The sequence below is a fragment of the Pongo abelii genome, chromosome 17, assembly GCF_028885655.2.
Source record: "Pongo abelii isolate AG06213 chromosome 17, NHGRI_mPonAbe1-v2.0_pri, whole genome shotgun sequence".
NCBI classification, from domain to species: domain Eukaryota; kingdom Metazoa; phylum Chordata; class Mammalia; order Primates; family Hominidae; genus Pongo; species Pongo abelii.
The window spans coordinates 60,269,407-60,289,838 of record NC_072002.2 but is presented as its reverse complement, the minus strand read 5'-3'; the positions used below and the strand labels follow the sequence as shown (position 1 = coordinate 60,289,838).

Sequence of the window (20,432 nt, the reverse complement as noted above, 5' to 3'; positions counted from 1 at the left end):
GCCTACTTTCACCGTAGATTATCCCCTGGGCGGTTTCTTCTCACATAGCTACATCTAGTTTTAAATTTCAGTCGGCAGCAGGGAAAGTGTGTTGGGCTCCTGGTGGACCCAGGAGATCACCCAGGTAGTTGCCGGCCACTTCCTCTCACTGCTGTCTTCAAAGTCTGGTGGGCACTGACCACAGAGCAAAGCCTGCAGGCCGTAGCCTGCCTGTTGGAAGCCCCTGGGAAGAGCATGTTCATGGAACACTGTGCCCTGCACTACAACAGGAAGTCCAGTCTTGAAAACACCGAGTCTTCTGGGTCATTTCTCTCCTTGACTCCGTGCCACAGGACACCATGTTGACTCAGCCTGCTGCTCGTGTCTCTGGCCTTTGTTGCCAGTGACAGAGCTTGAGTACTCTGAGAGGGCGGGTGGGGGAAGACAGGCAGCTCTGCTCCACCCAGACCTCTTACAGGGACAGTGCCAGGCCCCAAGGGCAGCCCAGAGGGTCTGGGGAGGGCCGAGTGCTGTCCCCTCACCACCATCCCCTCTGACCCTAGGAGCAGCGGCTTTATCAGGAGGCCAAGCTGGGGGCTGCCTGTGCACTGTGTGCAGTTGTTAAAGGGGGTGCCAGCTGGCCGTCCCTCCTCAACGTGCTTCCCACAGCCCATCACTGCAACTGAAACCATGCCAACAGAGGCATGTCCCTCTGAGGAATGGCGCTTCTTCCGGTCCCAAGAAGTCCTCTTCAAAATGCAAGTACCGCAGGAGGGTATGTATCAGCTAGCACCAGCTGATTACCTGGCACCCTTACACATCTGCACCATCATGCCAACGCCAGGCACACCCAGAGCTGAAGTCTCAACTGTTAGCTTAAAAATCACCTGGAGTCAACTGCTTCCTGCTTAGAAACAACAAACTCAAAAGGACATTTTGAAGACAGTCGTGGAAATCTGAATATGGACTGTAAAATGATATTGCATTCATGTTAATGATCTCAAGTGTGGTAATGGTATTGAGGTGATAGAGCACAAAGCAGATACTTAAGAAATAATTCCTATTGCAATTTTTCTTGGCTGTGAAACTGGCCTCAAAGACCAGGCAGATGTTCCAATACACACCACTCCTGTGTCCTTAACTTCTTCCGTGGTCATGCAGGACTTTCCATAGAGGTGCCCCAAAGCATCCCCATACAAGGAGGTACACAAGCCCGCTCCTGTGACCTCTTAACAGCTCAGACAGGCTCCTGGATGAATCCCAAGGTTAATCACAAGCCACCTCTTGCCCTGGTGAAGGCTCTGGTGAGGAGTGGAGCTTTGCAACCCACTGGCCTGCATAATAACTTGTGACGATCTTGTGAAGATCCCTTGAACTTCAGACCATCTCCCTGGAAAAAGCATCACTGCCTCTTTTTTAAAAAACATATTTTTAATTAGGATGGGTATATGTATTTATATATTTATATTTATAGCGTACATGTGATGTTTTGATTCAGGCATACAATGTGCAATGATCAAATCGGGGATTGGCGTATCCATCACCTCAAGTACTTATTGTTAAAAACATTCCAATTCCACTCTTAGTTATTTTAAAATATACAATAAGTTGTTAACTATAGTCACCCTCTTGTGCTAGCAAATACTAGATCTTATTCATTCTAACTGTATTTTGTTCTCATTAAGTATCCCCACGTTATCCCCTGTTCCCTGCTATCCTTCCCAGCCCCTAGTAACCATTATTCTATTACCTCCACGAGTTCCATTTCAACTTTTTTTTAGCTTCCACATGTGAGTGCAAACATGCGATATTTATCTTTCTGTGCTTGACTTATTTCCTTTAACATAATGGCTGCCAGTTCCATCCATGTTGTTGCAAGCGACAGGATTTCATTCTTTTTTTATGGCTGAATAATATTTCATTGTGTGTTCATTTTCTTCATTCATTCATTGATGGACACTTAGGCTGATTCCATATTTTGGCTATTGCAAATAGTGCTGCAGTAAACATGGGAGTGCTGGTATCTTTTCAATATACTGATTTCCTTGCTGACAGATACCCAGCAGTGGGATTACTGGATCATATGGTAGTTCTATTTTTTTTTTTTGAGACAGTCTTTCTGTTGCCCAGGCTGGAGGACAGTGGTGTGATCTCAGCTCACTGCAACCTCCGCCTCCTGGGTTCAAGCAATTCTCCTGCCTCAGCCTCCCAAGTAGCTGGGACTATAGGCACGCGCCAGCATGCCCAGCTAATTTTTGTATTTTTAGTAGAGACGGAGTTTTACCATGTTGGCTAGGGTGGTCTCGAACTCCTGACCTCAAGTGATCTGCCTGCCTCGGCCTCCCAGAGTGCTGGGATTATAGGCTTGAGCCACCAGGCCCAGCCTATTTTTAGTTTTTTGAGGAAACTGTACTGTTCTCCATAGTGGCTGTGCTAATTTACATTCCCACCAATGGTGTATGGGGATTCCTCTTTCTCCACATTCTCACCAGCATTTGTCATTGCCTGTCTTTTGGATAAAAGCCATTGTAACTGGGGTGAGATGTCTTGTTCATGGCCTCGTTATTGCCTTAGCCTGTGGCCCTTTCCTCTTGCTAGCTCACCTGGGACCCAGGCATGCCTCCCTCCTCTCCCTAAGCCCCAAGGACCACAGGAGCTAAGGTGATCAACAAATTCACCCTGAGGTGTAAATAGGGAAGCACCCCTCCAAGTCAGCCTGCCCGTGTTAGGGCAAAGGGGGTGAAGTTGCCAGTGCGTTTGGACTTTGCACACCCTGAAAGGTTGCGGGTCGGAGAGGTCAGAGCTATAGCTGCTTTACACACAGGGACTCTCCAGCCAGACCTCCCCTCAGGTCTCCCGGCTTCAGCCCCTGAGACAGTGGTTCCCAGATACCTTGAGAGAGGGGAGCCTGGTTTCCATTTCCTAGGGATCCCAGCTCAAGGCAATATAGGGCAACTGATGGGGCAAGAGTTGGGCAGAGGGTGTGGGACAGTCACAGTGGAGATCCCAGGGGGCATGGGGTGAAGGCCCCAGGCCTCTCCCTGCCACCAAGTTTCCAGGATTTGATGTTCCTCTGACCACAGGTTCGCACAGCCCCTGCCCCAGGCTTGCTCTCTGGAACTCTGTGTTCTCTGTGACACTGCTGCAGGGGCCACACTTCTCCAAGAACTGACTGCATGTCCAAAGGTCACTCTGCAAAGAGGGTCCTGTCATGCCCCTCACGAGTAGATGGCTTTGTACTTTCCAAAGCCTCTTCATGTCCATTATTTCCGCAGATCTTGGTAGTCCTCCCAGCCAGGAGGGAAGAATATGATTGTCCGTGTTCAACAGTAAATGAATTGAGACCCAGAGAAGTGAAGAGAGTGTCCCAGGTCCACACAGCAAGTCAGTGACAGAGGAGGACAAGACTGGGCCTCCAGGCCCTGTAAACAGTTTCCTGTCTGCTTTACTATAGCAGGTGTTCTAGGTAAGAAAGGGCAAGGGAGCATTTCTGGAAGTTTCACGCTCAAGCTAATGCATGTACACACACACACACACACACACACACACACACACACACACAGACGTATGCACACTTAGAAAATGCTGGCAAAATATCAGGGAGCTCTGAAATGATTGTCCACAAAGGAGGCCAGATGAGCCTCTTTGAGCAGGGTCTTGACCCCGAGCGGGGGAGGAGTCACCCGGCTGGGGGCTGCCAAGGTGCCGAGAACCAGGACTGGCCATACCAGCCAAACCTTGCACTGGCCCTTATTCTTTACAGTGCTGAAATGGATGTTGGTGGCTGAGGGACTCCTCACGGTGAGCACATGGCGGCCGGTGGGCTCCGGGGGTTCATCTGGCTCAAATTTTCATAATTGGACTCCTGGGCCTGGGACCTGTGGACAGGAGAAAGTTGAATGACCACCCAAGACAGATGGGAGGTCCCCAACTGCCCAAACTATATGCCAGCAGTGGGCCAAGAAGAGGAGACATTCTGGGGAGCAGAGCAGCTGGAATCGGCAGGGCTCAGAGATGAATGGCATCAGAGGCTGGGCACGGTCAGGAATAGGGAGGGGCCCCCAAAGGCCAGGGCAGCCCAGACCATAGAGTCGCTATCTCTGTCTGAGGCCTCAAGACTGGCTCCATGTCCCTGACCTACAAATTGGAATCTCCAGCCTGGCCTCCTGGTCCCCAGCTGCTTTCCTGACTTCCTCTAGGACATCTCAGTGGGAATCTCAAATCTCAATGTCCACTGTGCTATGCCTGACCCTCACACCTGCCCCACTCTCTTCTCCTCTTGTCTTTATCAGGAAGTGGGACCCAGGGCTCAGGCTCCCAACCCGGGCAGCCTGGCTCCCTCCCACACTGTGTGCTGCCCACTGGGCTCTTGAGCAAGCCCTGCCTCCCATCTACCCACCTCCCCACCGCCACCGCTGCACCTTCGTCCAAACAGCCAAGCCAGCCTCAGCCTTGCCAACGGCCTGCACCCAAGTCTCCTGGGCCAGCTTGTTCTGATGGAGCCACGTGTCTGCTTAAAACCATTCAGTGACTTCCCATTGCACTCACAATAACCCCCACGCCTTTCCTGCCTTCCTCCCGTCCACCCTCCAGAAATGCCTGCCTCCTTTCTGGGCCTCACCTGAGTCTTTCTACTTGCCTTTTCCTCTCCCGGGCTGCCCCCACTGTCCCTGTCTTACGTCCACACTCTAGTGGGGCTTGCTCTCTGGAACTCCACCGCTCCTACCGGCCCAGTCCCCAGGCCCCAGCCTCCATCCTCAGGTCCCCTCAATGTCATGTCCTCCAAGAGAACTTGATCTAAAGCAGCCTCAGCCCAGCAGTGGGCCCCCTCCCCAGGGGATCTGCTGCATCGCGTGTCCATTTCCTTCACAGCTCTTAATTTACAATGTCAGGTGGCCTGTTTCCATATTTATTAAAATTCTCCACAATAGGATATGAGTTCTGTGAGGTCAGGGATCTTGCTGTGTCTTTAGTACCAGTCCCTGGTACACAGTAGGTACTCAATAAGTATTTGTTAAATGACTGAACAATGGTCGGCTTTCAGATTCAGGGGCGTTGGTGTGACAGTAAATCAGCAAACAGGGACACAGGACAGGTTGTGGGACTGTGGAGAGATCGGCAGGCAGCTGATGAGTGGGGCCACCAGCAGTGTGGCACCTCCAGCCTTCAGGGCACAGGTGGGTGGTGTTATGGGAGTGGCTGGGCTCCTCCTCCCACTCCTACCCTCCGCCAGGATCAGGCACAGCCTGCACAGGGTCTATGAATGGAGTTCTGTCTCCTTCAACACTAGCCTTCACATGGGTGGATGCTACAGAAGAGGAGAGTAAGACCCAGGAGTCAGTGATTTCCTAGGGGTCCCTGGGCCCCTCACCTAGGCTCTCAGAACCTCTAGAGATTTTGTTTGCAAAGCCTTCAGCAGAGTGCCAGGGGGGAACGGGGATGAGTGTCCCCAGTGTGGCTTTTGTGTGAATCTGCCTGTTCAAGAATGTGGAGGGGAAACTACAGGAAGAAACACAGCCTGGAGTTGTGGGGGAGGAGCAGGTCAGCGAGGCTTGGTCTGTCCAGGGAAGACCTTGGCAGGCTGCAAGAGGGGTGCGTTGGTGGGCTGCAAGGAGGGCCCAGCCCCTGGTCAAAGTAGGACCCCAGCCCCAGCCCTTTGCCATTTATTCCTTCTCCTGCCTGGACCCCCTGGCTGATGAGGACTAGGTGGGTGGGGTAGGGTGGAGGCGGGGAGCTCACTTACCGTGGTGGGGTGTCCGGGGTGTCCAGATGCTCTGTGGGAGGGACAGCAAGAGAGCAGGCATGAATCTCCACCGCAGTCTGCAGCCTGTGCGCCCACCCTCACCCATGCCATGTGGAAGGGGTCTCGAGGAAACCACTGTTTTTGAAGCAAACAGCAGACTAGCAGGGTGTGAAGCTGTGCCATGGAACCATGCCGGGGAGTTAGTGAGGAGAGGGGTGGACTGAGGAGCAATCCAGTAAAAAGTCCATTCTTCTGAGCACCCTGAGCACAAAACACTTGATGGGTTCCAAGAAACGGGCAAGAAAGCCATTGTGGCTACAGCAGCAAGCTAGGGCCACTGTGACAAAGTCTGATCTCCTCACTAGAGTGTGAGCCTAGTGCTATGGACCTGGGAGTTCTGAGGGGCTCCAAGAAGCTCCCTCCCTCTCTGGGGCACAGGGCAGATTTCTGATCCAGATCAGCGACAGCAGTGGTGGCAACCTCAGGACACCCTGCTAGTCAATCCACCATGATCTTTGCTAGGAAGAGCGTTTCTCCTTGTTTTCCTAGCTCATGCCTACTTACATATTTTTATTTAGCTCTCCCAGCACGGCTTGTGTGAAGCCTTCTCCAGACGCCCCACCAGAGGGAGGCATACCGTCCTCTGGCTTCTGCAGACCTAGGGTTGAGGAGAGCCCTTCTCATAGCACAGTGCAATGATCTGCCTAGGGCTCAGCACGCACTGCAGGTCAGGGGACCATGCCTTATTTATCAATGTATTCCTAGCACCCACACAGCACATAGTAGGTCCTCAGGAACGGTGCTATTTAGGAAGGTCTGTAGTCAGAGCCCCTCCAGAGGAATCGTTTGCCGGGTGGTAGCAAAGGGGCGGCTCTAGAGTTAGCCAGGTCTGGGTCTCTCTATCTCTGTGCTGCTATCAAAAGGCAGGTTACTTCACCTCTCTGAGCCTCAGCTTCCTCATTGCAAAATGGGATTTTTTCGCGCTGGTTACACCTGCTGGACTTCATGCAAAGAGAGGAAAGCGTCACGTTGCATAGGGCAAAAAACCGACGTTCTGGTAGTGCCAGGGGGTCAGCCAGGTGGTCTTATCTAAGAGCAGAGAGCCCTGGCCCGGCCCCTCGCGGCCACCCGTGTGTGGGGCGCACCCACCTGGGCGGCGGCGGGCGGCGCGGGCGGCCAGGACCCCGAGCAGCAGCAGCGCCTTGAGGCCGAGAGCGCCGAGCAGGAGGGCGACCGTCGGGGCCCCGCTGGCGCCATGGAAGCGGAACAGGTAGACGCTGGCCTCGGAGCGGCCCAGGCTGTTGGCGGCCGTACACGTGTAGCGGCCGTCATGGGTCAGTGCGGGCAGTTCGGCGGTCACTAGGTGGCCATGACCCTCACCCGGGCTCCGCACGGCGGCCGAGCCGTTGCCCAGGGCTGGTCCGGACCAGGCGAGGGCGGGCGGCGGCTCCCCTTCGGCAGTGCAGAGCGCGCGGAAGGCGTGAGCCGGGCCGGGCAGCACCGAGATGTTGACGATCCGCGGCGCGGCTGCAGGGGAGAAGGCGGGTGACTGTCACCAGCCGCGATCAAGGCGGGGTAGGGGTAGGGTGAGAAAGCGGGTTGCAGTGCGCGAGCGGCGGGCAAAGGCAAGGGCACCCTTCCCCTTAGCCCTTTGGACGCCAGAGCCGGAGGGGTAGGGGCGGGTCAGAAGGGAGGAATGGGCACTTGGGTGCCAGGCTGCCCCCGTCGCAATACAGATGTGACCTTGGGCGAACGATTCTATCATCTCTGCTTCTGCTTCTCCATGTGTAAAGTGAGGATCGTGATAGCAGTTGCCTTAAGGGGTTGCTGAAAAGATTTGGCAAATTCATGCTTGTGGGTGCTTGGACTAGGTCCCGGCTCCCTAGCAAATGCTAAGTGGCCATTATTGTCACAGAGCAGGGTGGGGGCTAGAGTGGAGAGCCACTGCTCTAGGGACGGGACCCTGGTTGAGGCATCTTTGTATATCACGGTCTGGCAAAGTGCTAGGCACTACTTGGTGGGCTCTCTGTGCATCCCTGGGTAGAGGGGCTGCGAGTGTCCTTCTGGGCTGGTAGCACACACCACATTGCACCTCTTGGCATATTTAGGATTGCCATTACTTGTCTTTCTCGCCTCTTCGTCTGAGAGCCACTGGGGACAGTCACTCTACGAGAGTCACGGCAATGCCTATTCCCGGGCCCACCTCAGCCCTTCCTGGGACCTGGATTCTGCATTTGTGTCAAGTTCCCAGGTGGTCCTAAACTACCCCCAGGTGTGAGATCCCTGGGGTAGAAGAGAGGGCTGGGTCTCGTTGCCCTACCTGGCTCAGCACAGCGCTTGGCACCCACGTAGCCCTTGGGGCGGGGCAGGCGGGAGGGCGGGAAGGGAGGCCGGGGACCCGCTCCCGCGCCGCCTCACCGGTCACGTGCAGCCGGACGCCGTGGCGGCTCTCGTAGCGGTCATGGACGTCGCCTGCGAACTCGACGCGGCAGAAGTAGCGGCGGTCGTCGGCCAGGGCGAGGCGCTCGACGCGCAGCGAGAGGTCGTTGCGGCGCGGGTTGCCCAGCAGCCGGAAGCGGCCGTGCAGGCTCAGCGCCGTCTGGCAGAGCTCGCTGCCCCGCGCCGCAGCGCAGCGGAACACCTGCGGGCCCGCATAGGGCTCGCCCGCGCGCCAGATGGCCGTCAGCGGCCCGTCGTAGTGGCGGTGCGGGTGCGTGAAGGTGCAGGGCAGCACTGCCGCGTCGCCTGCCGCCGCGCTCACCTCGGCTGGCACCTGCATGGACCAGCGCTGCGCTGGCGAGCCTGAGAGCGGGGCGGGCTGCGTCAGGCTCGGGGCCCTGGGTCGAGGCACCCGCACCTGGGGCCCGGAAACCCCACGACCCAGGAAACGCTCCCCCAACCCCGAGCCTGAAAACCCCAGGACTCAGGGATCGTCCCCCAGTTCCAGGGGAGCCGGAACCCCACCTTGTGACTTGAGGGGCAATTCCTGGTGCCTGCACCCCCAGGGCCTGCACTCCCTCAACTTGGGAGGTGCCTGGGTTCCCGCGGCTCTTCCCTGGGACTATTCCCCTCTTCGTTTCCTAATTCACCTGCAGGCCCCTTGACCCCATATTCTTACCCTTAGTTTTTCCCCATCAAAACCTGCCCTGTGGAAAAACCCTGGGATCTCGTGGTTAAAACAGACTCCCAAGATCCCTGAGATGGTGATAATAATAAAAGCACTTACTGTGCACCTCTGTGTTGAGCAAGTTCTCCGTAGTATCTATTTTAGTTCTCACAAATGAGCCTACAGATAAACACAGTTATCCCCGGGTTACACGTGAATAAACTGAGGCTCAGAGAAGTTGAATAACTGAAGTCACACTGCCAGCATGAGGCCAAGCCAGCGTTCAGGATCGCCTCATTCCACAGCCTGCATTCTAGTGCACTAGAGGCTGGGAACTTTGGGGCTCCTCCGAGGACACCAGCACTTCCACTTACAGAGAGGAAACAGCCCCTGCGAGGGGGCGGTGTGTTTGGAAGCTAATGCGTTGAGTTGGTGCATGAGATTCCTCTAGAATTCAGGTATACCCAAGTGGACTGTGCCCTGACTGGCTTCCCTAGTGCCTGGGCAGGGAGGGAACTGAGAGACCAGAGAGGCGGGCTGTTTCACTGCCTCCTTGCTCTGTGCAAGCACCTCTGGACAGTTTCCCCATTCCCCACCTTGTGAACCATGGATGTGTGGTTGAGCCAGGGTCTGGAAGCAGAGCTCTGCCTCCGGCTCACAGAGGGCTGGTGAACTGCAGGGTGTGTGTGGTTGCCTATGTGTGCTGCTTTGGGGGAGAGGGGAGTGCGCCTCAGAGGATAAGACCAGGGGTGGTGCCTCCCAAGGAGAGAGGGCAGGCTTCTAAGCCTGCCCAGCCGGTCAGTGCCCCAGGGTGCAGTTCACAAAAGGATCTTTAGAGGAAATAATACGGCAGCGCTTGTAGTTCCAAAGGGCTTTGCAGTGTACACAGTGCTTTCATAGATACCATGTCATGTGACCCTCAAAACACCCAGTGGAGACAGGCAGGGCAGATATTATTAAAGGTGAGAAAATGAAGGCTCAGAGTCACACAGGTTGAAGATGGAAGAAATATGACTTTTCTGACTCCAAGCCCAGTGCTCTTTGCTTTTTGAGGTAATTTAGCCCAATTTGCTCCTTGGGCAGGAGTCTTCTCAGCCCTAGCCCATCGCTGGCAGACCATCCTCCATGGGGACCATCCATCTATGAATAATCACAGGTCGGGACGTTCCTTCTGCACAGAACCAAAACCTCCTGCCGCCCACAGGACCGCCATTGTTCTCTGGTGTGTGCATGTCGCTTTCCCATGATGGCCCCGTGCAGGGTCTTGTCATGACTATCCTGGACCCATTGAGCCTTCTCTTTTCTGGTGGAAAAATCCCAGTCCCTCCCCTGGCCTTCCTCATCCTCACTGTCCTCTTCCTTCATTGTAGTGTCCTGAGCCTGGGGGCTCCAGGTGTGTGTTCTAGGTGTGCTGGACCTGCAGTGCCATGAGTCCCACAGTGCTGCCCTGGGCTGTGGGAGCTGTGCCTGGAAAAAATCCCACTGTGTGTTCATGCCCAGCTTGCCATCAAATAAAAGTGTTACTGGATGGTTCAGTTCCAGGTTCTTGGTGCCACAAACAATTGGACGTGACAGAAATAGCAAAGCAAAGCATCAAGAGTGTATGAAGTACAGTATCACACCCTTGGAGTGGGAGAGTGACTGACCTCTACGAAATGAGATCAGCACCAGTTTGTTACGTTTCATGGCCTTTTATTTTATTTTTTCTCTTCTCTTCCCGAGCTGCCTAATCTCTAGCCAGCGTCTGCCTTTTGATTGATAGGCTGCTTAGTTACTTTGGCCCTTGTGTGCTTGTGCGTCGCCTCTGTCCCATAATTTTAAGTACATGCATGAGATGCAGTCCATATGCATGAACCTTAAATAGCTAATTACCATACAGGGTCATTTTAAGTATACTTTTTCCTCTAATGCACATGCCCATCTCTGAGAAGCTTACCTTTACTGGTCTGGTCTGGATCTTGCCAGCCATGGAGTCTCTTACTTGCTTATCTCCCTTTTGTTTTGGCTGCTCAACTTCTGCTTCTTCTCTTGCTTTGTGCTCACCTGCCCCTTCACTTCCCTCTACTATTCTCCTGCCTCAAAACTACAAGTTCTTTTTTTTCATACAACCTGCTTTTAAGCCTAATCTCCTTTTCTTTTTTCTGGACAAATGTAATTACATTTTTGAACCCGAGTGGAGGACCTAACATTTTATCTCTAGAAAGAGCTTGTTTGTTCAGTTGTTAATCATCAAAGAACCTTGCTCCAAATTTGAGAAACCCTGTCTGAAGGATTGGCTGGTTCAGTCAGTACTTCTAGCTGCATAAAGCATCTCTCCAATCTTGAGGTTCAGCCCCAGCCTTAGTTTCCCTGCTATTTCTCACTTTCTGTGACCTCAGCCTCCTCTGACCTCTTGCATCTTGCAGGCATCACAGAGCCAGGCACAGATCCCCCACATATTATTTGCTATTGTGCATTCATCAATTCAGCAAACATGTATTGGACACTTCCCCACTTTATGCCAGGTACGAGCTGTGGTGACAAAGGTGGACAGGATATCTTATCAGCCTGCTGGGGCTCGCAGCTTAGAAAGGGAGACAGATTTGTGGGCACATAATTACACTGCAGTCTGCCAGGTGCCGTAAAGATGGGCATGAACAATATCCCTTGTGTCTGAACATGGCTTCTGGCCATGTCACTCACCAGCTCCTCCTCTTCATCCTCAGGGTTCCACTGAGTCTTTCCTACAGCAGGGGGTTTCCCTGAGCCCCAAGCCTAGGGCTGGCCTCCCTCCCCTGTGCCTCAGAGCTGGCAGAGGTACTTCCTCAGTATGAGCATTGCCTTTGAACTGTGTGTCTTGCCCAGACACTCAGAAGCTCTGGCAGGGCAAGGACCACATCTATGTATGTGAGTTGCTGTTGCCCAGCATGGTACCTGCCTGCTAGTCACTGACATTGGATTGATTTGCTATGTGAGAACAGAAGGGTGGGTGTCCAGGCTGACAGGAGAGGGTAGGGGTGGTTAGAGTAGGGGTGTATTAGGCAGGCAGGGATTGGAGAACCCTTGAGAGAGGCGATGTCACTTCAGCAGAGCCTTGAGAAAGGGAGGGGACTGCACGAAGCCTTGAGGTAGCATTCTAGGCAAAGGGAACAGCAGAGCAAAGCCACAAGGCATGGACATCAATCAGCATAGAGGTTGCCAGGCATGAAGGCATAATGAGGCCAGAACACACAGTGCTCTGGGGAGTCCTCATCTCATTAAAAAACAATACTCTGTCATGTGTCATGTTTCCATGGATTCATGGGGTTTTTTCCATATTTCCTTTACTTATCTTGGTTAATTTGTTCACCTCTGTATCAATACAGCATGCCATGTTCTTCATTACTACAGTGCTCTAATGAATCTGGATGGTTCCCCACCTTTTCCCTTGCATTCGATCCTATATATCTATGTCTCGGTCTTTGCCCTTTTATAGAAATTTTAGTTTATGAACTGACAGCAACAGCAACAATAACGATAGCAGTAAACTCTTTTTGAGAATTTGCTTGGTTTGCATTAAATCTGTACGTCAGGATATCATTCTCAATGATATCCTCATCTCATTTAAAATGCACAAGAGGCCAGGCGCGGTGGCTCATGCCTGTAATTCCAGCACTTTGGGAGGCCAAGGTGGGCAGATCAGTTGAGGTCAGGAGTTCCAGACCAGCCTGGCTAACATGGTGAAACCCCGTCTCTACTAAAAATACAAAAATAAGTGAGGCATGGTGATGGTCACCTGTAATCCCTATGTGGGAGGCTAAAGCATGAGATTGCTTGAGCCCAGGAGGCAGAGGTTGCAGTGAGCTGAGACTGCACCACTGTACTCCAGCCTGGGCAACAGAGCGAGACTCTTCCTCAAATAATAATAATAATAATAATAATAAAATAAATAAAAGTAAAGTGCACAACAACCCCATCAGGTGCTATCTTTAGCTCCCTCTTAGAGAAGGGGAAACTGGGGTTTGCAGAACCACAGCAACTTGAAGTCACAGAGCCAAGGCTTAACCCTGGGTAGTTTTGCCTCCTTTGTTCAAAGGATTTTTACCTCTACCTGTATGCTCCAGTGCCCAAGGACAAGAGCCAATTTTGAAAATGTCCTGAAGTGTGCTGCAAATGGCAGGTCTGGGCCCTTCCCTCCCTGGGTGGGCTTTGCTCTAGGAGCAGAATGGGAACACAGAGGCTCTTTCACCAAGGGTTACGATCTTGGCTGCCATTAGGAAGAGATTTGTGCTTCCTGTTTACCTGCCAAATGGGATTCAAAGAAGCGGGCACTTGGACTCCCACTTACACAGAGACCTTTGGATAAGGCTGCCCAGAGGACTCAGGGTGAGGGTGGGAAGGACTCAGCAGGATTTGCCCAGGGAAAAAAATGCGCTTGCTTTGGCTAGAATACAAGCTCCCCAGCATCCTGTGACATTTACAATTCCCTCTGGCAGCTTATGCCTGTCTGCTAAGACAGGGGAGGGAGGATTCCTGAACTGGAATCATGGCCCCTTACTGTAGGGTCTCTAATCTCTCTGCTTTATCTCTGTCAACCTTCAGGGGTCATCAGGAGACCCACATTCTTCCTGTTGTCCAAAATACCCTCCCTCAATGGTGGGCCATAGGGTATGGCGGGAAGCATACTAGCTTTGGCACAGCCAGACCTAGGTGGCAATCCACCTCTGGCCATTCTTCATCAGACTTTTATCAAGCACCCAATCTGTGCCTGGCACGTCCTAGGCTCCTTCACTTACTGGGTGATCTTTGGGCAAGTTACATAATATCCCGGATCTCAGGGTCCTCTGCTGCAAAATGGTGAACATAGTACCTTCCACATAGGATTGAGGATTGAATGAAACCACGTATGTAGAGCACCGAACACAGTGCCTCACACACAGCAAATGCTCCATATGTGTTAGTTCCCTTCCCTCACTAGTCCTGCACAGGGAGTGTGAACAGAGGGTGGTGAGAAAGTGCTCAGGGTGATGCCACAGGGGGTTAAGATGTTGGCCGGGCGCAGCGGCTCACGTCTGTAATCCCAGCACTTTGGGAGGCCAAGGCAGGTGGATCACCTAAGGTCAGGAGTTCAAGACCAGCCTGGTGGTGAATCCCCGCCTCTACTAAAAACACAAAAATTAGCTGGGCGCGGTGGTACACGTCTATAATCCCAGCCACTCAGGAGGCTGAGGCAGGAAAACCGCTTGAACCCGGGAGGTGGAGGCTGCAGTGAGCCGAGATTGCCCCACTGTACTCCAGCCTGGGCAACAAGAGTGAAACTCCACCAAAAAAAAAAAAAAAAAAAAAAAAAAAAAAAGATGGTGGTACCTGGACACTACACCATTTGCAGCTCAATTTAGCATGTTGGACCAGCTGAAGTATAATTGCCCAGTCCTTGTCCTTAACTCACCTGGAATTTCTTCATTTATTCATTCATGTATTCACTCAATAGGTATTTATTGAGAGTTTACCATGTGCTAGAGACTCTGCTGTGTGCTGGGGATACAGTTGCAGTGGCAATTAATAGCCTCCTCGTTATGTTGACAGTCTGGCCATTGCTCAGCCACTATTTGTTTTTTAATTTATGCACAATTCTAACACACTTATTTGGTTAGTTTCCCAGCCCAGGGACATGAAAATTGAAAAGCTAGAACATGGTTTGTTTGTAGACTCTTGGAAAGCAGCAAGAAATGAGAGTTGACATTCAATGAGGGAGGAAAGTTACAGTAAAAAATAGTGGAAAGACAGCTTAGGCAGAAATGATAAATGTACAGTGTCAAAGGGACTATTTGGAGAAGGAGTGAACCCAGAAGGCTTTGAGCCATCACAACACTGCAGCAGGCGAGTGTAGCAGGTACACACAGAGATGGTCCGAGGCACCATGGAGGGGTTCACCGCAGCAAGAGGCATTCTGCTTTAGTGGCATGCCCCTCAGAGTGGGTGTCAGGGGTCTGTCCGGGACTCCAGCCCTAGCTCTGATGCTGACTTTGGGACATTAGGCAAGTCGCCATAGCTCTCTGGCATCAGTAGTCTCATCTATGAGTTGATAACTCTAGATGTTTACTAAGGTGACATTAAATTCTAAAAATCTATGTCTGAAAATGATACTGGGATAAAAATGACAAGAAAGCACATAAAGCATTTTAGAAAAATGTCTAGCTGGCCAAGCACGGTGGCTCACGCCTGTAATCCCAGCATTTTGGGAGGCTGAGGCGGGCAGATCACAAGGTCAGGAATTCAAGACCAGCCTGGCCAATATGGTGAAACCCCGTCTCTACTAAAAATACAAAAAAAAAAAAAAAAAATTAGCCTGGCATGGCAGTGGGTGCCTGTAGTTCCAGCTACTTGGGAGGCTGAGGCAGGAGACTCGCTTGAACCTGGGAGGCGGAGATTGCAGTGAGCTGAGATGGTGCCACTGCACTCCAGCCTGGGTGACAGAGTGAGACTCTGTCTCAAAAAAAAAAAGAAAGAAAAATGTCTAGCTAAAATAAATCAAAGGACTTTTAGGTATTCAGAAAACCAACTTGAAAGTAGCATCCATGCCTTGATGGTCTTTCATAGCGAAATTCCCCCCATAGCTCCCTTCATGCCTCCTTGCAGTGACCAGTCTAAAGGAGGAAGGATTGGGGCTGCAGCATCGGGCATTAGCTCTCACATCATTGTAATCACGATCCCACTAGGGAGTAGTTGACTGATGCCGAACCCACTCTCCCAAAGCCCCACACCTGTGATGCCAGGGTAGGGAGAGAGCTCCAGGGAGACAGAAACAGAGCTGGGGAGCCTACTCCAGCAGAAGCTGCAATTGGATAGGCTCAGAAACAGAAACCTTGGTTTTGCCACAGCTGACCAAAGATCACCACCAGTTCCTTGGTAAGGGAAAAGGCAAAGCAGGGATTTGCACGGGAACCTCTATGTAGATCTTTTGTGGGCATAGTCACACTTCTGTTAACTAGAGAGAAAGCTGAGCTGCTTGTCGGTTTCATGGCAGAGCACGGGTCACTTGCTCTCTGTGGATGTTTTACTAATGCCTGGAATTAAAGACCCTCTCCAGGGTGTCACAGACAGGAAAGTGAGTCCCGTGGTAGTCGTGGTGGAATAATGGCCAGAGGGCGTGCCCTTACAGAATGGCACTTTAACAAGAATTAGGTCTGCTGGGGTGGGCTTTATGTGACACAGATTTTGAGGGGGTAAGGGAAGGATGGAGCCAGGGGGGCAGTCACCATAGGAAGACCACGCCTCCAGGACGGACAGCATTGTGGCCCTCAGAGCTGGAGTCCCTCAGACATCTGTTGTGCCCCTGCCCCCACCACATGGCTGATGAGTGGCCAATTTGAGGAGCCCAACAATCTGGGAGGGGCTACCCTCCTTGAGGGCACCTGGGCATGCTAACAGGGTGATCCAGGAGCGTGGCTCGGGGGGTGGCACTTCCGGCATTGTGGCACCTGGAGGGCCAGGATGGGGCACTTTGGGGGCAAGGAGAGACACTCCCATTGGCTGTCGACCTCACCTGTAGGTATGTGGGTGGAGCTGAGGCTCATTGCAGCTCAGCCCTTCCCCTCTCGCCCCTAGGTTTGCTCCCTGCAAATCTTTCTCTGGGCTTGCAGGTTGTCAAGACAGGTTATCAGCAGAGAAAGGGCAAGAATGGGGTGGAGATCAGAGAGCAGAGGAGGGAGAGGAAGTAGGAATTCAAGCCGTCAGCACAAACCAGACCCTGAAGGTTCCCGGGAAGGGGTGAGGTGTGAGTAGTGAGTGAAAGGCCAGCTGGTCTCCATCTGCCTCAGGGTTATCTAGCTTCCCCTTTAACCCATGCCTCTGCCGCAGGCTGACTGTGGCATGGGTGTGGCCCTGCTTACCTGAGCTGATGGAGAGGCAGGGCCACAGGCTGACCCTGCCGTGGGGCCTGTGCCCACCCCAGGGTGCTGCTCTTCAGAGTCCCGATGTAGCCTGTCTCTGCTGGTGCCCCCACACCCTGCCCAGCCTCCATAGTGGGCCCTGCTCCCTTCACTCTTCCCCTTCCCGCCCCAGATAGGACTTCCTCAGTTCAAGCAAACTGCTCGCAACAGCCACTGGGAGAGAAGCGCCCCGGCTCATTAAATCCTCCCATTTCCTCCTGGGCTGTGAGATCAGCCCATGTCCTCTGGTCCTGACCTTTCCCTGTGTCCCGAATAAGCACCCCTGCATCTTTGGGTGACCGCTGCTATGCGTCTTGCCATTTGGGTTTGTTTTTCTGCGGCAGTTCAGAACTAGTGAAGTAAATAGGTCTCCACACCAGGCTTTGCCCAGGCTCCTTGCCCACTGCAGGAGGGTGCGGGAGAGGTGGATGCACACTCAGAAGCCTCTGGTTCCCATGTAGGCTGGATGCCCTGGCAGTCACTGAATCCCCATTGCAGAGGCCAGAAGCCTCACTTGCAAGGCTGTGCTGAAGAGTAAATGAACTGTTTGTCACAGGCCTGGCACAAGGGGTTCTGAAGATGACAGTGGTTGTGGTTGTGACATCTGCCTATCACAGGCTTGAGGACCACCTGAGGCCTTGTCCAAGGTCACTTGGGTAGTTGGAGCTCCCAGGCCAGTGTTCTTCCCCCTGCCCCACATTCCCTGGCATCTCTAGCTTCCTAAAAGCAGATATGGGGGGAGTGGGGGGAGGACCAGGGAGGCTATGTGGGGAGCCCCTGGGAGATTAGGGGCTGCTGGGCATGGGTTGTTGAGTATGGGGGTCTCCTGCATGAAGGGGAGGACATGGAAAGTAGAAGGGGCCTTTCTGGGACAAATGCTTCCCACTTTTCTCTCACCAAGGGGCTGTTCTGGGCCAAGGAAGGGACCATGACTGGCGGGCCTGCGTTGGCACAGGCGTCTGCTCACAGAGCCTCTGGTGCACACACAGTGGTGGAGCAAAGCCTGCTCCTCGGGCCTACTGCCCAGGCCGTGGCCTGGATGTCTTCCGGCTGAGCCATGAGGAGAGGCTCCCAGAAGAAGAGCAGCCAGAAGAGCGTCAGGAAGTGGGGGCCTGGACCACCCTGGTTCTAACTGTGAAGCAGCTGCTGTTTGTAAAGAAAACGATTTTCTGCAGCTGAGTCGGCTCACGCGAGTGGCTTGGCTGCACTCAGTAATCTCAACAGAGCAGGTGTGTGGTTTGGCGATTGTTTTTTAACATGTGACTCCATAGCCCATGCTTCCTCTAAATCCTTTGTCTCTTGCTGATTCATAGCAGCCAACCCGTAACAGGAGAGAAAAAAAAAATCACCCTAAACCTAAAATCCCCAAAGCCTCGGCTCTCTTGAAACAGTGTGACTTTGGCAAGGTTTCATGGCCATTTATCGTGCAGCTACTGAGGGCCAGGAGCTGTGCTGGGGGCCTTTGATGTAGTGTCTAATGAACCTCCCCAGTACCTCTTCAAGGTGGCAGAGACCCCAGTTTACAGGGACTCAAGAAAGGTAGACAGCCTGCCCAAGGCCATGCAGCCAGTAAACAGCAAACAGCAGAGGTGGGCTTCAGACCTGCCCTGCTGCCAACATCCACACCCTCAACCCCTCTCCCATTGACCACTTGGGTCTGGCCACTGTCTCAGTGGGACCCAACCCTAAATCATCCCAGAAGGATGGCTAAGTTAGGTCAACTTGGGAAAAGATAGCTCCTTCCCTGTCAGTGCCTACCAAGGGTCCATGGCTGTGTGGGGTGGGGTAGTGGGCGGCCCAGCCAAAAGCCCCACACACCTGGGTTCAAATCCCAGCTCCACCCCTGCCACTTGTTGAGCCCCTCTGGGCCCCATGTTCTTCATCTGTGAAAAGAGAATGTTTCATAGGGAAGAGTTCCTTTCTCTGCCGGGCGTGGTGGCTCACACCTGTAATCTCAGCACTTTGGGAGGCCAAGGCGGGCTGATCACTTGAGGTCAGGAGTTTGAGACCAGGCTGGACAACGTGGCAAAATTCTGTCTCTATTAAAAATTTAAAAAATTAGCTGGGCGTGGTGGCACACACTTGTAATCCCAGCTACTTGGGAGGCTGAGGCACAAGAATCACTTGAACTTGGGAGGCAGAGTTTGCAGTGAGCTCAGATTGCGCCACTGCACTCCAGCCTGGGTGACAGAGTGAGACTCTGTCTCCAAAGAGAAACAAACAAACAGAGTTCCTTTCTCATAGGGTTTTGAGGCTTATGTGAGTTACTAAAGTGCCCAGCACGTGGTGAGAGCTGTGCAGAGGTTTGCTGTTACTGCCCGAAACAGTCCTGAGCTGGACTCCAGTCTGAGTACAACGCCGGAGGGAAGGGCAAAGGGGTCTAAGGTGTGGGAGTTTATCATCCAGTTATGGAGCCAGGACCCCATACAGGGAATGTTGACTAACAGCTCAGGACACCATGATGTCAGTGTGTGGCATGTGATGGCCGAGCATACAGTGGCACGGATGCTGAGTCCTAGGATGGGGATGGGGGAAGGACTGGGATCTGGAGAGAGGTGCTCTAAGGATTGCCTTTGCCATTAATCCCAGGTGCCCTCAAATGCATCGAGTGTCAGAATCACCCAAGAAGATGGTGAAAATGCAGATTCCTAGGCCTTGCTGCCTGATACTCTGATTCTGCAGGTCTGGGGTGGAGCCAAAGAACCTGCATTTTAGCAAATGCCCTCTCCTAACCCCAGGGATTCTGATGCAGATGGTCCCTGTGCCTTTTGAAACACTGTTCCCAGGATACCAAGTCACCGAGCTAAGTGACTGATGACATTGTTGCTTAAACCTGCCACAGTGTTCCCACTCACCCACTGGGATTCCTGCTGGGAGGGCCTCTATCCCTCATTATATCCCCCACATGAAATCGGCCCCTCCCATGCATCAGCACTGTCCCCAAACACCCATGTGCTCCCCGCCCTTCTTCCTCAGGCTGTGCCCATCAAAACACATGGCACTTGGGTGACAGCAGCACATGAAGCTTGTTCAGAGCCTGTGATGTCCTCTCTGTACCTGGCCTATTGTCCTCTGGATCCTCGCAGCAATGGGTGGGGCAAGTAGCCTTTATATAGGCAGCCACCCTGAAGCCAGAGACATGGAGTGCCTGTCTCAAGTCACCTGAAATCCAAGACACAGCACTGATTTGAACTTCTGGCTTCTGGCACCACAGGCCCCAAGCGCAGCTCTTCCTCCTCCACAGGCCTGGAGGCTCTGCACACCCGCTTCCTGCCTTCCAGGGGAGACTGTACCTAAGATGCTGTCAGCATCTATTCTGTCCCGAGCACGGGCCAGAGAGAGTAGCAGACACTCACCTGTCGGGAGGACACACGCCAAGCAGGCCAGCAGCCGGATGGACTTTTCCATGCTGTGAGCATCTGAACACCCCAGGCCAGACCCGCTCTCGGCCACCTCCCCAGTGAGGGCCCTCCCAGGCGTGGTGGGGGAAGGAAGGCGGGAGGGGGTGGGCAGGGCACCCAGATCTGCAGGTCCCTGTGGGCTCTGCGGGAGCCAGAGGAACTAGGGACAGGAAGCCTGGCAGCCTGAGGTCTGATCATTCAAGCCCCGTGGAGTTTAGTCATGTGGAAAACCAAGAGGGGAACCACTGGGATGACTTTCCAGGACAGGAAACAGGAAAGAGGATGGGAAAGAAACAGGGGCATTTCCTGTGGCT

At 53.1% G+C, this 20,432-nt stretch overlaps 1 protein-coding gene across 1 annotated transcript; it reads right to left on the bottom strand.

Moving 5' to 3' along the window:
* Positions 1-1,464: 1,464 nt before the first annotated feature.
* SIGLEC15 (sialic acid binding Ig like lectin 15) lies at positions 1,465-20,185 on the bottom strand. The gene is made up of 6 exons (XM_003778966.5): positions 20,074-20,185; positions 8,949-9,008; positions 8,141-8,524; positions 6,872-7,249; positions 5,723-5,753; positions 1,465-3,857 (listed from the first exon to the last, which is right to left on the bottom strand). Exons 1-6 carry the CDS (start codon positions 20,123-20,125, stop codon positions 3,776-3,778), a joined length of 987 nt encoding a protein of 328 aa, XP_003779014.4. The 5' UTR covers positions 20,126-20,185; the 3' UTR covers positions 1,465-3,775.
* Positions 20,186-20,432: the final 247 nt, after the last annotated feature.

Bases quoted from the DNA above. Each gene is read 5' to 3' on its own strand.
- SIGLEC15 (XM_003778966.5), bottom strand. From the start codon at position 20,125: ATGGAAAAGTCCATCCGGCTGCTGGCCTGCTTGGCGTGTGTCCTCCCG. The intron at 7,250-8,140 runs GTGAGGCGGCGC...TCTCCCCTGCAG, and splicing joins CGTCCGGCTGCACGTGACCG to CCGCGCCGCGGATCGTCAAC. The intron at 5,754-6,871 runs GTGGGTGCGCCC...TCCCTCCCACAG, and splicing joins CGCCGCCCGCCGCCGCCCAG to AGCATCTGGACACCCCGGAC.